The 19,100-nt window shown below is 36.6% G+C and overlaps 1 protein-coding gene across 1 annotated transcript in view; it reads right to left on the reverse strand.

Moving 5' to 3' along the window:
- LOC130816038 (probable protein phosphatase 2C 27) overlaps nucleotides 1-12,159 on the reverse strand; it is a 12,526-nt gene extending 367 nt beyond the window's left edge. Inside the window, exons 1-4 of the mRNA XM_057682608.1 lie at nucleotides 11,639-12,159; nucleotides 997-1,200; nucleotides 535-746; nucleotides 1-398 (exon numbers count right to left, since the gene is read on the reverse strand). The exon at nucleotides 1-398 is cut by the window's left edge and continues 367 nt beyond it. Coding sequence (XP_057538591.1) covers nucleotides 1-398; nucleotides 535-746; nucleotides 997-1,200; nucleotides 11,639-11,767 — 943 coding nt within the window. The 5' untranslated portion in view covers nucleotides 11,768-12,159. The remainder of the gene's footprint in view (nucleotides 399-534; nucleotides 747-996; nucleotides 1,201-11,638) is intronic.
- Between the last annotated feature and the right edge of the window lie 6,941 nt (nucleotides 12,160-19,100).

Here is a 19,100-nt window from a genome sequence, read left to right on the forward strand (position 1 = left end):
GCTCTTTGCAGCATAACTTCACGTCATTGTGCTTTTGAAGTCGTCTTCGAACAAAGTCCACCGCATTTTGGTTACTAAACACATCCCATATTCCATCACAACCGATGATCAAAAACTCGTCTTCTTTTGTTAATGTAATAAGTTTCAGTTCGGGTTCTGCACTCAAAGGTCCGCTCTTTCTATCAGTGTGCTTCATCCCCTCGAGATGCCAATCTCCAAGAGCCCGTGTTACTCCTAACTGTCCATTTAGATATCCGTCTTCAACATAACCTCCCAACGATTCTACTCTAGTCCTTTCATTTCCGCAGCATGGTCTGTGATCTTTAGACATCTCCAAAGCCAATCCACGTCGACAAAGAATTGCTCGGCTATCTCCAGCATTTGCTACAAGTAAAGATCTGATCAAAATGTCACATTATTCAACACACCAGAAAATTAAGAGAAACACATGCATGTCAAATTGGAATAACAATAACAATCCAATATTATTGTTTGGGCTCCTAAAATATTAACTACTGAAAATCAGAAACCTACCTTCCAAAGATCATTGCAGTGAGGGCAGTGGTTCCAGAAGATACAGAAGATCCAACAGAGCATGAATGAGCAAATGCAGTATCAGTCTTGATGAATGACCTCATCACTACTTTCTCAAGCTCTAATGGGAAGTCGGCATCCTCCACTATGACTCTTGGGAGATGGTCTCGGACGAATTGGGCAGCAGCCTTTCCTCCATGACCATCAAATACCTGTCCATTGAAGCTTGTTATTACACACAGCTAATCGCAAAATAATGAATGCACAAAATGCACTGCATAAAAGTAATCTCAATACCCCAGGATTAGAATTTAGAAGTACTACATGGAGATAATTTTATTGTGTTATCTTGTTACAAAGATATTTCCAGTGTATCAATATTTCTGTTTTTTGCTACCACATTTACAATCACTACTCAAACTCAAAAGGCCATTTCTTCAAGATACCAATTAACTTACTCACCCCGTAGAAAGACACAGCTTCCTCGTCAAGTATATCACAGCCGAACTTCTTAGCTAAATCAGAAATACACACATGCGTATCTTCCATGTAATCACGCCCTCCAATATCAGACCACCCTCCTGATCGAACGACAGGAAGGAATTCAAGTGACAAATTTGTATTCTTATCTAAAGCGACTGTTTTTTCTTCACAAATGCTTTCTAGCTGAAAGAAAAATTGCACGAAATAACATTAGCATATTAAAGAGCTAGCGCTTCATTCCAGTTGTTGCACCAAGATAATACTTGACATTCATGCTTCATTAGAGACAGCATGGATTGAAGATTAAAGTGTAGTACCAAATTACTTGTACAGTCTTCCAGATACACCCTGTTTAGTACCTTTTAGTCTCTATTTAGAGGCGAGACCTGCATAATATTTGATCTTTTTGGACCTCGCCTTTACATATGTTGATAGTCAATGTTGCATTTTAGTACAGTACAATTGTCAAACTCAATTAACAGAAAATGTCATGGACTAGCTCGGCCATTAGATGAAATTGCTAAAGATTGAACAAAAAATGTAAAGAATGTAACAAAATGTATGTAAAATGAAAACGTATATCGAAAGATTGAATGTAAACAAAGGACAATTACAAAAGATAGTATACAAGCATTCGAGAGGCTTGTTATATCCTAATGTGTATAAAACTCCTCTTAAAACTATTACTTGAATGAATGGCTAATTCACTTCTATTCATACTACTCATCTCTACATTTTATTCTCCCAAATTAACTAGTTGCTAAGTATTATTTATTACTTAATTCCTATACCTCTCAGCCCTTCATGACAGTTAGTTTCTGATATGTTATAGCCAAAAGCTCAAGCTTATAATTGTAGCTTTGGTATATATGTCATATGTAGGAAATCAGAATATTTTGTATTTTAGGAATTATATTATTTAGCATTTATTTTCTTTCCTAGATTAGAATGGTGATTAGTGTATATAACAATGCTTGTAATTCTTCAAAAATCAATACAAACAGTATTCAGCCATAATCAAAACCCTAAACGTTTTTTTTCGCTTTTCATGGTATCAGAGCCGAAGGTTAGTTTCGGGACGGTACATTTCCTTCGGCAACATCATCTACCATTTTAATCCTAACTTGCAACGGAAGATGAAACACAAAACAAAACCCAAAACAACCAGCAGCTTATTTCAGTTGCGCAAGTGGAACAGATGTTCCAATACTTTCAACAGCTTACCAAACAAAATAATCCCACAAAGTGAACCATAATCAACTGACCTACGGGTAGCCGAAAAATTGACATACCAAAATTACACCAAATGGTGTAAACTCATTCTGATCGCAATCGACGGAAGGGGACGTCTCAATCACATAATCGACGCCCCTCTGGAACCCACAGCCTCAAATTACCTACAATGGATACAACGAGACTCGGTTGTTTTATCATGGATTATAGCTAATATCGACTCCGATCTAGTGAATCAATTCCTTAATTACACTACGACATGGGATCTCTGGAAAGGGATCGAGACATTCCTGAGTAGTGGAAAGGACGAATTACAAACATTTGACCTAAGCAGTAAAGCAGCAAGTCTCAAACAAAGCAATGAGTCAATTGAAGTGTATTATGGCAAACTCAATACACTATGGAAGGAAATCGATCGTCGGATGCCGAATCCAATGAAGTGTTCTGAGGACATCACAAAATTTAACTCATTTATCCAAAGACAGAGACTCTATTAGTTCTTGGCCGACATAAATGACAATTTGGACAAAGAAAGGGGTGACTTGCTGAATCAAGATCCTTTACCTACACTAGAAATGGCGTACGCCATGATCCGTTGAGAACTACCACGACGTGGTATCATGGGTACCACCTCATCACTAGGAACGAGTCCTTCAGAGATCGATAAAGGACTTGCCATCAAAAACTGGTCAGAAACTTCATTTCGGCGTGATGATGGGGATCGCACTCACCTTAAGTGTACTCACTGTGGAGGCACAAAGCACACAAGGAAGGATGTTTCAAGCTCATAGGGTACCCGGAATGGTGAGAAGAACACAAGCACCAGAGAGCCGCCACTAAGGCCACAGTTTCCCGGACCGGCGGCAAGGCTCACCTTGCTACTGATTTTTCCGGCAACCGGCAAACACCTCAAGAGCCCACCGTCGATCTCCACAACCTGACAGGTAATACAAGTAGTAAAGGAGAACACACCAGCAGTAATGGAGGTCAAGAAGAGTCTGGAAAAGACTCTAATAATGGCGGAAAACAAGAGGAAAGAGAGAAGGCCGGTTCAGGAGAGAGAGAGGGGGAATGGGTTATTCCCAGAAATAGCCCCTTTTATAGGGAAATCAATTACCCTAATCCCACCCAAATACCCGGATGTCCCCACGACTCAATCCACCAAATAAATTAACCCATTCCCACCTTAAATAGCCATAAGGGATTAATATGTGAGCAAAAAAAATTCAATCTGGATTTTCTATTGTGGGGCGACCAACACGATGACATATGAACCAACTGATCTCCTCTCTTTCACACATACCCCTCGAAATAAAATTTAGACTGCTAATGGTGATTTTGTTGATGTTACTAAGGCTGGACCTGTTGATATTTCCCCGTCTCTACACCTAAAAAATTGTCTTTTAATTCCTAAATTAACTCATTAACTTCTGTCTGTTAGTCAGTTAACTAAGGAATTAAATTGCACTGTTCTCATGACGTCTAATGGTTGTATTGTGCAGGATGCTCAAACAGAAGCGATCATTGGGCGTGGTACTAAGACAGGAGGATTATACTATGTGGATAAGGCGGGTCACAAAGGTCATACATCGCTTGCTCTTGGATCTCCTAATCGCCAACTAAGGATATGGCATAAGTGTCTTGGACATCTATCAGTGGGTTATTTAAAACGTCTTTTTCCATCACTCCATAGTTGTAATAAATTTTTGGGCTGTGAATCTTGTGTGTTAGCTAAGAGTCACAAACATTCGTATTCTCCTAGCTTATCCCGTACTCATAAACCTTTTGTGGCATTACATTCTGATGTGTGGGGCCCAGATCTTGTTTTTAATTCTCATGGTTTATCATAATTTATTCTCTTTATAGATGATTACACTCGTATGAGTTGGGATTATTTTTTAAAACACAAATCTGAAGTTTTTGATGTTTTTGTTACCTTCTATAACATGATTGTCACCTAATTTCACACACAACCTCAAATTCTCAGATCTGATAATAGGGGGGGGAGAATATGTCAATCTAAACATGAAACAATTTATTAATGATAATAGTCTTATACACCAAACTACATGTCCTGATACCCCTCAGCAGAATAGTGTTGCTAAGCGAAAAATCCGAACCCTTCTTGAAATTACTCGCTCCCTCATGTTTGAATCTAGGGTTTTTGTATCATATTGGCCAGAAGCTCTTGCCACTGCTACTTACTTAACCAATCGCCTTCCTACCAAGGCCTTACACTTCGAGATCCCCTAGACACACTTAAAACCCATCTTGCAGTTCCCTCTTCACATTCTCTTCCCCCTCGGGTATTCGGATGTGTTGTGTATGTTCATCTTCCCACACGAACACGTACCAAACTTGAACCCCGTGCTACCAAATGTTTTTTTTTTGGGATATGGAACCACACAAAAGGGTACAGATGCTTTGATCCAGTGTCACATCGAATGTATGTTACTTCAGATTGTGAGTTTTTTGAGGACTCATACTACTTTCCCCAGCTTCGATCTCAGGGGGAGAACCACAATGAGGATCTAAGCTGGCTCACATTTCCTAGTAGGATAGACCCAAAAGAGCAAGTAAGTTACACCACTGATACTGCCTCTGAAACGATTGTTCATTCTTCTACTCCTCAGTTCACGTCAGTTCCTGAGCATCCTGAATCTCCTGAGGTAATCGATGATACTTCTCATAATGTAATAACTGATAATGTTACTATAGAAGATGGAGAATCTCATGTTGAAACTAATAATGAACAAAGTACTAAGTTGTTTAACAGGTACGAGTTACCCCTCAGCAGAATGGTGTTGCTGAGCGAAAAAATCGAACCCTTTTTGAAATTACTCGCTCCCTCATGTTTGAATCTAGGGTTTTTGTATCATATTGGCCAGAAGCTCTTGCCACTGTTACTTACTTAACCAATCGCCTTCCTACCAAGGCCTTACACTTCGAGATCCCCTAGACACACTTAAAACCCATCTTGCAGTTCCCTCTTCACATTCTCTTCCCCTTCGGGTATTCGGATGTGTTGTGTATGTTCATCTTCCCACACGAACACGTACCAAACTTGAACCCCGTGCTACCAAATGTGTGTTTTTGGGATATGGAACCACACAAAAGGGTACAGATGCTTTGATCCAGTGTCACATCGAATGTATGTTACTTCAGATTGTGAGTTTTTTGAGGACTCATACTACTTTCCCCAGCTTCGATCTCAGGGGGAGAACCACAGTGAGGATCTAAGCTGGCTCACATTTCCTAGTAGGATAGACCCAAAAGAGCAAGTAAGTTACACCACTGATACTGCCTCTGAAACGATTGTTCATTCTTCTACTCCTCAGTTTACTTCAGCTCCTGAGCATCCTGAATCTTCTGAGGTAATCGATGATACTTCTCATAATGTAATAACTGATAATGTTACTATAGAAGATGGAGAATCTCATGTTGAAACTAATAATGAACAAAGTACTAAGTTGTTTAACTGGTACGAGTTACCCCTCAGCAGAATGGTGTTGCTGAGCGAAAAAACCGAACCCTTCGTGAAATTACTCGCTCCCTCATGTTTGAATCTAGGGTTTTTGTATCATATTGGCCAGAAGCTCTTGCCACTGTTACTTACTTAACCAATCGCCTTCCTACCAAGGCCTTACACTTCGAGATCCCCTAGACACACTTAAAACCCATCTTGCAGTTCCCTCTTCACATTCTCTTCCCCCTCAGGTATTCGGATGTGTTGTGTATGTTCATCTTCCCACACGAACACGTACCAAACTTGAACCCCGTGCTACCAAATGTGTGTTTTTGGGATATGGAACCACACAAAAGGATACAGATGCTTTGATCCAGTGTCACATCGAATGTATGTTACTTCAGATTGTGAGTTTTTTGATGACTCATACTACTTTCCCCAGCTTCGATCTCAGGGGGAGAACCACAGTGAGGATCTAAGCTGGCTCACATTTCCTAGTAGGATAGACCCAAAAGAGCAAGTAAGTTACACCACTGATACCGCCTCTGAAACGATTGTTCATTCTTCTACTCCTCAGTTCACTTCAGCTCCTGAGCATCCTGAATCTTCTGAGGTAATCGATGATACTTCTCATAATGTAATGACTGATAATGTTACTATAGAAGATGGAGAATCTCATGTTGAAACTAATAATGAACAAAGTACTAAGTTGTTTAACAGGTACGAGTTACCCCTCAGCAGAATGGTGTTGCTGAGCGAAAAAACCGAACCCTTCTTGAAATTACTCGCTCCCTCATGTTTGAATCTAGGGTTTTTGTATCATATTGGCCAGAAGCTCTTGCCACTGCTACTTACTTAACCAATCGCCTTCCTACCAAGGCCTTAGACTTCGAGATCCCCTAGACACACTTAAAACCCATCTTGCAGTTCCCTCTTCACATTCTCTTCCCCCTCAGGTATTTGGATGTGTTGTGTATGTTCATCTTCCCACACGAACACGTACCAAACTTGAACCCCGTGCTACCAAATGTGTGTTTTTGGGATATGGAACCACACAAAAGGATACAGATGCTTTGATCCAGTGTCACATCGAATGTATGTTACTTCAGATTGTGAGTTTTTTGAGGACTCATACTACTTTCCCCAGCTTCGATCTCAGGGGGAGAACCACAGTGAGGATCTAAGTTGGCTCACATTTCCTAGTAGGATAGACCCAAAAGAGCAAGTAAGTTACACCACTAATACCGCCTCTGAAACGATTGTTCATTCTTCTACTCCTCAGTTCACTTCAGCTCCTGAGCATCCTGAATCTCCTGAGGTAATTGATGATACTTCTCATAATGTAATGACTGATAATGTTACTATAGAAGATGGAGAATCTCATGTTGAAACTAATAATGAACAAAGTACTAAGTTGTTTAACAGGTACGAGTTACCCCTCAGCAGAATGGTGTTGCTGAGCGAAAAAATCGAACCCTTCTTGAAATTACTCGCTCCCTCATGTTTGAATCTAGGGTTTTTGTATCATATTGGCCAGAAGCTCTTGCCACTGTTACTTACTTAACCAATCGCCTTCCTACCAAGGCCTTACACTTCGAGATCCCCTAGACACACTTAAAACGCATCTTGCAGTTCCCTCTTCACATTCTCTTCCCCTTCGGGTATTCGGATGTGTTGTGTATGTTCATCTTCCCACACGAACACGTACCAAACTTGAACCCCGTGCTACCAAATGTGTGTTTTTGGGATATGGAACCACACAAAAGGGTACAGATGCTTTGATCCAGTGTCACATCGAATGTATGTTACTTCAGATTGTGAGTTTTTTGAGGACTCATACTACTTTCCCCAGCTTCGATCTCAGGGGGAGAACCACAGTGAGGATCTAAGCTGGCTCACATTTCCTAGTAGGATAGACCCAAAAGAGCAAGTAAGTTACACCACTGATACTGCCTCTGAAACGATTGTTCATTCTTCTACTCCTCAGTTTACTTCAGCTCCTGAGCATCCTGAATCTTCTGAGGTAATCGATGATACTTCTCATAATGTAATAACTGATAATGTTACTATAGAAGATGGAGAATCTCATGTTGAAACTAATAATGAACAAAGTACTAAGTTGTTTAACTGGTACGAGTTACCCCTCAGCAGAATGGTGTTGCTGAGCGAAAAAATCGAACCCTTCTTGAAATTACTCGCTCCCTCATGTTTGAATCTAGGGTTTTTGTATCATATTGGCCAGAAGCTCTTGCCACTGCTACTTACTTAACCAATCGCCTTCCTACCAAGGCCTTAGACTTCGAGATCCCCTAGACACACTTAAAACCCATCTTGCAGTTCCCTCTTCACATTCTCTTCCCCCTCAGGTATTCGGATGTGTTGTGTATGCTCATCTTCCCACACGAACACGTACCAAACTTGAACCCCGTGCTACCAAATGTGTGTTTTTGGGATATGGAACCACACAAAAGGATACAGATGCTTTGATCCAGTGTCACATCGAATGTATGTTACTTCAGATTGTGAGTTTTTTGATGACTCATACTACTTTCCCCAGCTTCGATCTCAGGGGGAGAACCACAGTGAGGATCTAAGCTGGCTCACATTTCCTAGTAGGATAGACCCAAAAGAGCAAGTAAGTTACACCACTGATACCGCCTCTGAAACGATTGTTCATTCTTCTACTCCTCAGTTCACTTCAGCTCCTGAGCATCCTGAATCTTCTGAGGTAATCGATGATACTTCTCATAATGTAATGACTGATAATGTTACTATAGAAGATGGAGAATCTCATGTTGAAACTAATAATGAACAAAGTACTAAGTTGTTTAACAGGTACGAGTTACCCCTCAGCAGAATGGTGTTGCTGAGCGAAAAAACCGAACCCTTCTTGAAATTACTCGCTCCCTCATGTTTGAATCTAGGGTTTTTGTATCATATTGGCCAGAAGCTCTTGCCACTGCTACTTACTTAACCAATCGCCTTCCTACCAAGGCCTTAGACTTCGAGATCCCCTAGGCACACTTAAAACCCATCTTGCAGTTCCCTCTTCACATTCTCTTCCCCCTCAGGTATTCGGATGTGTTGTGTATGTTCATCTTCCCACACGAACACGTACCAAACTTGAACCCCGTGCTACCAAATGTGTGTTTTTGGGATATGGAACCACACAAAAGGATACAGATGCTTTGATCCAGTGTCACATCGAATGTATGTTACTTCAGATTGTGAGTTTTTTGAGGACTCATACTACTTTCCCCAGCTTCGATCTCAGGGGGAGAACCACAGTGAGGATCTAAGTTGGCTCACATTTCCTAGTAGGATAGACCCAAAAGAGCAAGTAAGTTACACCACTAATACCGCCTCTGAAACGATTGTTCATTCTTCTACTCCTCAGTTCACTTCAGCTCCTGAGCATCCTGAATCTCCTGAGGTAATTGATGATACTTCTCATAATGTAATGACTGATAATGTTACTATAGAAGATGGAGAATCTCATGTTGAAACTAATAATGAACAAAGTACTAAGTTGTTTAACAGGTACGAGTTACCCCCGAGAAATAAAAGGGGTATTCCCCCAAAAAGATATGATCCAGATTCTGAGGCAAAAAGATCTCGATACCCTGTAGACCGAAACGAGGTTGAATCCTTAGCTCAGACAGCTTTGGCCTTTAACACTTCTCTGTACTCCAATAAAATACCGAGAAATGTCGAAGAGGCCCTTCAGGATCCTAAGTGGAAGAAAGCGATGAAGGAGGAAATATCAACCCTTATGAAAAATGAGACTTGGGAAAAATGTGAGCTACCTAAAGGAAAGAATACAGTAGGATGCAAATGGGTGTTCACTATCAAATACCATGCAGATGGAACCATTGAACGCTACAAAGCTCGGCTAGTAGCAAAGTGGTACACTCAAACATATGGTGTAGACTATTCTGAGACATTCTCACCGGTAGGCAAGATTGATACTATCCGAGTTCTCTTCTCGATTGTAGCAAATAAAGATTAGCCCTTACATCAATTGGACGTGAAAAATGCATTCTTACATGGTGAACTCGAAGAAGTGTACATGAAACCTCCTCCAGGGTTCTCAGAAGCATACAGTCCAAGAGAAGGGTGCAGACTCAAAAAGGCTCTATATGGCCTCAAACAATCTCCTTGTGCATGGTTTGGGAGGTTTACATCTGCTATGAAGAAGTTCTGGTACAAACAGAGTAATTCAGATCACACACTGTTTCTCAAGAAAAGAAAATATCGGATTACATGCTTAGTCATTTATGTAGATGATATGGTGATCACGAGTAATGATGCAGATGAGATACGGGAATTGATGAAGAAACTTTCTGGTGAATTTGATAAGAAAGACTTGGGAAATCTAAAATACTTTCTTGGTATTGAGGTTCTACGATCAAAGAGAGGAATCTTCATTAGTCAACGAAAGTACATCCTAAATCTCTAGCCAGAGACTGGCATGCTTGACTGTAAGCCGACAGGCACACCCACCGTAGCAAACCATGGGTTACAGATAATTGAAAGAGAGAAAACGACAGACCAGGATCGTTATAGGAGATTGGTAGGGAAACTCATTTATCTTTCTCACACTAGGCCTGATATCGCATACGTAGTTGGCGTAGTCAGCAGATTCATGCACAAGCCAAAATTTCAGCACATGACTGTCGTAATGCAAATATTGAGGTATCTAAAGAGTACAAATAGCAGAGGACTCCTGTTTAGTAAAAATGATAATTTGGATCTCCTAGCCCATACAGATGCATATTGGGCTGGTGAAAGGGATGGCAGAAAGTCAACATCAGGGTATTTCACTCTTGTCAGGAGGAATCTGGTCACTTGGAAAAGCAAGAAGCAGAAAGTAGTAGCACTGTCTAGTGCAAAAGCAGAATTTCGGGGAATTGCAAAGGGTATCACCGAAGTATTGTGGATCAGGAAGCTTCTAAGAGAATTAGACTTTCCACAAAAAGGACCTTGTAATCTTTTCTGTGATAATAAAGCGGCCATCAGTATCTCCGGTAATCCAGTGCAACATGATCGCACAAAACATGTTGAAATTGATCGTCATTTCATCAAAGAGAAACTCGAGAAGGGGATCATCAGTCTCCCGTTTGTTCGTTCAAAAGAACAACTTGCAGATATTCTCACTAAAGCAGTTTCCTCTGAAACATTTGACGATGCTATAAGCAAGTTAGGTCTCGCTGAACCGTACGATCTAACTTGAGGGGAGGGTAGGAAATCAGAATATTTGTAGGATATCAGAATATTTTGTATTTTTAGGAATTATATTATTTAGCATTTATTTTCCTTCCTAGATTAGAATGGTGATTAGTGTATATAAACAATGCTTGTAATTCTTTAGAAATCAATACAAAAAATATTCAGCCATAATCAAAACCCTAAACGTTTTTTCCGCTTTTCATCATATACTCCTATAATTAATTCAATTAGCTTTCTGGAGCAAATCCTAAGACAATTTGCCAGTGATAACATTCCATTTGTCTACCAACCATAAAATTTTGACGGTAAACACTAAAACTAGATCTGAATTTACAGCATCTAGAATCGAAGAGCAGGATTCAAACTATAAAAGCTTGAAAATGAATTACAACTACAAATATTGTGCAAAATTCATAAGCAAGCAAACAGAAAAATATGCTAATTAAGTTGTTTTCCTAAAAAGGGTATTTAAAAGGAATTAAGACCCACCATTTATTGATGCTTACCTTAAAAGAGAAGCAAAGTTTCCAAATCTATTCATATAAAGAGGGGTAAATAAAAAGGAATCCAAAACACCCAAATTACAATGAACATGAACAATTCAGCAATGCAAGTTACTATAAATCACATGAAAATCAATAAACAGCAAAGAAAAAAGAGGAAAAGAAAAAGATGGGGGCAGGGATTACTTACAGGAGATGGATTAGAAGAATTATCCATATGGGCATTCAAGAAAGTAGTTGTAAATTGATTATTATGAAGAGAAAGAGTAGAAGAGTTTGGCAAATGTTCATCAGTTGACAGTAAGTGTTGCAAAAACATTATATAGTGTATGACAGGCAGGCAGCAGGCAGCGTTGGTGTAGTAGTATAATATTGGTACAGCTCCAGCTGCTCCCGTGCAAGTTGTGTGCGTTTATGAGCTCATGCCAAAAGAAAACGACCTAGAATTACATAGAAGAGAGAGGATAGAGAACATGTGCAATTATTTATGGGTAGCTATTCTACTCCTTATAGCTAAGCACAGAAAATTCTCGGCATATAATACCAGATCTTTTTCCATGAAAAAAATTTATTATTGTACTTGTTGTTTAATGTTCTTTCCATTTAAAATATTGTATTTTAGAGAGAGAAAATTTAATTAAGATTTTTAACACATATATAAATAATAAAATATATCCATGTAAGATCTTGTTAGATTCGTTTTAATGCATACTTTTTTATTATATATTTTTTATAATTTTTTGTGATGCGTATTTAGAGATATTAAGGTTCAAAATTTACTTTAAAAATTGTGCAAAAAATAAATGGGAAGAACATTTAAAAACGGGGGGAGTACTATTAAGTTTGCCAACATTATATTTTGAATTATATCTTATATTTCTTCTGTTTCAAAATATTTATAACCTTTACTTTTTTTTAATAATATTTGATTCATTAATAAAGAGTCATAACAAATTTACATCATATATAAAAATTAGCAAGTACATAACAACTTCAATCAAAGATAATTCAAAATTAACAAAATTACAATCGTTGTATATGAGATCTGATAATTTTGAATATCCTCTTCTACGCTGTTTGACACAGCCTTCTACGAGGGAGTCTTTCGATCTGTTGTAGTCTTGAGATAGAATTGAATTTGATGTAGTTGATGGTAATTACAATTTTATTGTCTGCTGCATTATCGCATTAATCTCTACCAACAAATCAATTACAGATAAAACTTCATAACTCTAAACTCTCACGAAGAGAAAAATCAAAACTCAATATATGGGTAGAATCAACCCAATAAATGGGTAGAACAACTCTTCTATAGGGAGAGAACAAATATTTATTCTAATCATATTCAAAAAGCGTAAAACGGACAAATTTAGGGGCTTACCATCAACCAAAAAGTTGATGATAGCCCAAATTAACTATGGAGATTAGGATTTTTTTAGAGAGAGAAGAGAGAAAAAGAAAGGGAGATTTACTCTTTCATACAGTCTAATGTATTAATTTAATTTTTAATATTTTTATCTATGAATAAAAATTAAATTAAAAAAACTAATCAACTTTAAAAACTTATTATATGTTCTAACAAAGTTCAAGCTTTAAACGATATTTTTAATGTGTGTTAGTTGTATGTGTAACTATACAAGTTTCTAAATCGGAGACTTTGTATGATGAGATGTCATCATGTACTTTAAATTGTAGAAGTAATTATATGATAATTAGGTTATACGATTATTGTGACCTATATTTTTTAATCGTCAACGTGTAAAAGCCGTTCATACCAATGTTATTGGATCCTAAATCAATCTCTATGAGCACGATCGAATTTATAATAGACATTTTATAATAATTTCTGAAGTCTTATGACTTTATTTTCGATTTTTGGAGTGTTGTTTTTCTATTAAGACATAAAGGTCGTCAAAATTTGGGAAACGAGAAAATATGTGCGTACACATTTAATTAAAGTGTAAACGGAATCTCATTACAAATTTAGATTTTCAACTTGTTAAATTTTTCTATCCGACTATTTATTATAAATTTGGTAAAAGTTGACCTGATTTGCTAATTCAATCTGAACCTAAATCCAAATAAGTGGGTTTGATTGAGACTTTGGACTCAATTAATTATAAGGATCCGATTATGTATCATTTTATATTCATTTGTCTTCTATTTCACTTGGTTATTGATCTTTAATATATGCAGACTCGTTGTCTAAAAAAAAAAGAACATCGATTAACTCAAAAAAACATGCACATTGTTGGTCCTAAAAGCTTCGCAAGGGTACGAGATCAAATGGTATGTTTTTCGCATCTTTCCTTCTTTTATGAAAGCTATTGGTGTTGGTGTAAGATAGTGCAGCATAAATAAGTCTTTCAGTAAAGTTTTCCATTTGAATGAATATACTGTGTTCATGCTTGACTTTGAACTTTGTGATAAAGATATGACTTTTAGTATGATGGAGCTTTTCAAACAATATCCATCCTTAGAACATATTGAAGTGTAGGGCAAAGACATAATCTTTTTTTGAAAATTGTGTTTGTGTAGGGGAACTAACCTTTGATTTTAAACAATATATTTTTAAATGATGTTTTTAATTGGATTTCTTGGATTTTTACTTGATAGATGAATAAGAATCCTAACAAGGAACCTCTCTCCCTTGGAGAGATGTTTGAGCGCACACGTAAAAGGGGACATGTTCGAAACCATGCAAACATCATTTGTAAATTACCTAATACTGACATTGCTAGGAAATACTTGTTATGATCTACGGTATGATATCTTTCTTACTAAATTAATCCATGTATATTTTTAATTCAAAAAGTAAAAAACTAATGCCTTAATTAAGTGTTTAATTTAATCTTCTAAACTTAATGAATTGTGGCTACTTAAGTAGGTAAATGTATCTTTTTTTGGTAGTGGTTTGCATCTTAGAAAGAGTTATTTTTCATATACTGATCACATATTTATGTTATTATTACAGGTTGATGTTGATCTTTCTTCAGCGCTTGATATTATCTTTACATCAAATGATATATCTACCAAGTTCAATATTGTAGGCATTGTATTGATTTAAAGATAGCACAATACTTATTATTATGCTAATATTTATATGTATTTAGATATTTTAAAAACTTCAAATGAAATTTTATATAGCTTTTGTTGAACTTTATTGTTGCGATGTATTTTATTGACGCAATTACTACAACACCTTATGGAAATTATATATTTTATTAATTTTGGCATCATTGTATATGATATCATATTGTTGGATTAGTCGTCTAGGTGGCTAATCTTGAAAATATTGCAAAGTTGTTGTAATAATTGGTGAAAGTGTTGTATATATAATATGTTGCTTTATTATGGTGGTAAAATGAAAAAATATTGCAATTACTACAAAAAGGTGTTGCATATATTTTGGTGGGAAAAAAGAAAAATATTGCAATAATCATTAAAGGTGTTGCTTATATTTTTGTGGGAAAAAGAAAAGGTGTTCCAATTGATTGTGTAAGTGTTGCATATATTTTATTGGCAAATAACAAAAGTGTTGCCATTGATATTAAAAAGTGTTGCATTTCTTATTTAAAGTGTTGCCTTTGATTTTGAAAAAAAGTGTTGCATATATCAAATATATGCAACACTTCTAATAAGTATTGCGAAAATTTATTAAAAGTGTTGCATTTAGCTAATGCAACGCGATTTAAGGAAGCACTTTAAAAAATATTGCATAAGCTTTATTGCAACATTTACGTCTCTTAATGCAACATTTTTATAGTATTGCTACAGATGTAAATTGTAGTACTATAATTTTTAATACTCTTACTTTATAATGTTTGCCTGTAAGGCAAAAATGAGAAAAAAATTGAAAGAGAAAATCTAATGTTAGAGAAAATAGTAAATTATGGGAGGTATATATTTAATCAATAATACATTTAAATTTTTTCTTTTCCATGCGTTATTGTTGAACCACTAAAATTCTTTTTTATGTCATACACTAGATCTATATAATAATATGATCAATAAATTAAAAATGTATGATGATAGTAATGGAAGAAAATTATTAATATGATAACAATGATAGAAAATTTGAAAAGGGGAGAAGTACAAAAGTTCTGACATTTTTTAAAGGGGAAGAGAACATTCATAACTTCAAAAATCAAGAAAGAATCATGATTTTAAATAGAAGCAACTAAGGATAATTTTGTAGTTTTGTAAATCACCAAAGACATTAAGGTAAAAAAAAAAAGTTTTTTTTTAAAAAAAATTATCTAAATATAATTCAATATTTTTATGATTTTCCAAGATAAATCCCACCTATTGAATAATCTCAACTTTAGGGGTATTTGCCTTGAGTAAACTTGGGTAACCGAATGACCTGCTATAATAGGTAGTTGATCGAAAAATAAACTGAAAATTAATGTAAAATTAGAGAAAAATTTTAAAATTTACATAAAAAATTCCGAATAATTAAAAAATTCCAAAATGTTTTTAACATCTTTTTTAATATTTTGTTTGATATTTTATTTTAATTTATCTTTTTCTTAAAAATACTTGCTATAGCAAGTCATCTGGTTACCAAGTTTATTCAAAGGATACCGTCTAAAGTTAAAATTATTTATGGTTAATTAATAGATGAGATTATTATAGAAAAATCATGAAAAAAGTTGAATTATTTTAGGTAAGTTTTTCTTTTTTAAATAGTTAATATTTTAATATGTACAAACAAATTAAAGTGTTCGCCATAATAATGTAAATAAACTTTTAAAAATAGAGGGAGTATAATAATACTTATGCATAACTTTTGTGGCTACATAATTTAATAAAAAAAACACTTCTTGTTAATTATTAAGAAGTTGACACGATTTGGTTCTTTCCGATCCATTACATTGAATTTACTCAAGCAACTTCCTCATCTTTCAATGGTGTTAATATATTTGTATGGTTGTGGTGTACACCTAATTTCATGAGTCATGCCTAAATTTCCATGTAGTATAGGGAGGAAAGTTGGGAAAATGTAGTAAACCAAAAGAAAGGGAGGGGGTGATTAGAAACCAATTAATAATTGAATGGAGTCAACAAAAACACGTTAAAGTAGGTACTTAATTTACTAGAATAAGTTAGTGTAGAAACTGAAGAAGGGCTGTCAAACTCATGCCCGTTAATTCATTGATAACTATTATATATGTTACAAATTATGTGAAGATTATATTCACATAAAAGATATTGCTAAATCAATTACCTAAAATCAAGGGATAACAATCAAGAATATACTCTAGAATAAACTAATCAAATATTTCCCAAATATTTCCCTAAAATTTCGTAACACCCCCCCCCCCCCCCCCCCCCCCCCCCTCAAGTTGGAGCATCAGGAGAAAAAATGCCCAACTTGGATAACAAAGTATCAAATTGAGCCTTTCCAAGAGCTTTTGTGAAAATGTCGGCCAATTGTGTATGAGTAGGAACGTAAACTGGATCAATGAGACCTGCATTTACTGCATCACGAACAAAGTGACAATCGACCTCAATATGTTTAGTCCTTTCATGTAACACGGGATTTCAGGCTATATGCAAAGCTGACTGACTGTCACAATACAACTTTACAGCTTTGGGATGGTTTACCCCTAAAATTAAAAGTAAACCTTTCAACCATTTTAATTCACAAGTGATATCAGCCATTGACCGATATTCAGCTTCCGCAGAACTACGGGAGACAGTGTTTTGTTTCTTGGTTTTCCAAGAAATAGGAGACTGGCCCAGAAATACCAACCAACCTGTTAAAGATCGTCTTGTAATAGGACAAGCTGCCCAATCAGAGTCACACCACCCCTGCAAAGTTAAATTACTGTCGGATCGTAGCAAAATTTCTAGCCCGGGAGTACCTTTCAAATATCGAACAACCCGTAAGGCTGCTTCCCAATGATCAGTCCTAGGCTCATGCATAAATTGAGACAAAATATGAACTGAGTAAGCCAAATCAGGCCTAGTTACTGCCAAGTAAATCAATCTACCGACGAGCCTACGATATGGCTCTGGATCCAACAATATTGTTCCAGTTGCGAGACCAAGTTTATGGTTTTGTTCAATCGGGGAGCCTACTGGTTTAGATCCAAGTAACCCTGTTTCGGACACAATATCAAGAGTATATTTCCTTTGGCAAAGAAATAAACCTGTAGTACTACGAGCAACTTCTATACCCAAAAAATATTTTAGAACACCAAGATCCTTCATGTGAGAAAAATCAGAAAAATAAGCTTTAAAGGTCCGTAAAGCAACAGAGTCATTTCCGGATATAATTAAATCATTCACATAAACAAGAACATTTATTTGAATCGAGCCACGGGTATAGGTGAATAGGAAATAATCGGAATAAGACTGAAGAAATCCATATTCTTTCAAGGCAGAAACAAGTTTTGCAAACCAACTTCTAGGTGCCTGTTTTAGACCTTATAAGGATTTTCTGAGGCGACATACCTTATTAGGATGTGATGACTCAAACCCGGGTGGAAGCTTCATGTAAACTTCCTCATCAAGATCACCATGCAGAAAGGCATTATGGACATCCATTTGGTGAAGCTCCCAATTTTTAGCAGATGCAATGACAAGAACAGCTCGAACAGTGACCATTTTAGCCATGGGAACAAATGTCTCATTGTAGTCGATACCCTCCTTTTGATGATTACCGAAGACAACGAGTCTGGATTTGAGCCTTTCTATGCTGCCATCTGATTTGTACTTAATCCGATATACCCATTGACTACCAAGAGACTTCTTTCTTGGGGGAAGATCTTCCATTATCCAAGTTCCATTGTTTTCAACAGCCCGAATTTCATCTTGCATTGATTTTCTCCAACCCTCATCTTGCATTGCCTCCTTAAACGAACGTGGTTCTTTGCCCAAAATAATAGCTGCAATAAAATTTCGATAACGCAAAGAATAACTGTTACAATTTACATAATGTGCTATAGGATAAGGAGTACCTGAAGGATGCCGAGGGGACGAATTGTTTGGAAGAGATGGACTCTTTGTGAAAATAGTGTGTATGACAAAATCCTTATGTTTCACATTAGGAAATTTAGTACGAAACCCACGTCCCAAATTTGTATCATTATGAGTGGTGGTAGCCGAATCTATGGAGGAGGAATTGGTTCGAGTTTGCAAAACGGGCTATGGCTCCTTACTGGATGGATTAGGTGAGTTGGGCTGATCACGGGGCCTAGAGTGGACTGCCGTGGGTTGCATTTTGTGAGTAGGCTGGGTTGTGTCTGGGCCAAGAGATATTTGCTGAGTAGGCCGGTCTGTGTTTTCTAGGATAGGTGGAGGTTCATTTGTATTTGGATGGGCCAGATTTTGAGTAATTGGTTGATTTGGTGGGCTTAATTGTTGTGGACTGTATTGTGGGGTTTCGGGAGGTATAGGTTGATAATTAGATGTATGGTTATCACAGAAAGGTTGAGGGTCATTATGAGTGTGATTTTCATGAAAATCCTTAATACATCTAAAATCACAATTTATGGGTTTATGGGGTGCAACAATATTTTCAAGATTAATATTTGAAGCAATAGGATCCAAAAAGGGAAAAACACCTTCTTAAAATTTAACATCACGAGAAACAAAAAATTGTTTTGCATCCAAATCAAATAACCTCCATCCTTTTTGATCAA

The sequence above is a fragment of the Amaranthus tricolor genome, chromosome 6, assembly GCF_026212465.1.
Source record: "Amaranthus tricolor cultivar Red isolate AtriRed21 chromosome 6, ASM2621246v1, whole genome shotgun sequence".
NCBI classification, from domain to species: Eukaryota; Viridiplantae; Streptophyta; class Magnoliopsida; order Caryophyllales; family Amaranthaceae; genus Amaranthus; species Amaranthus tricolor.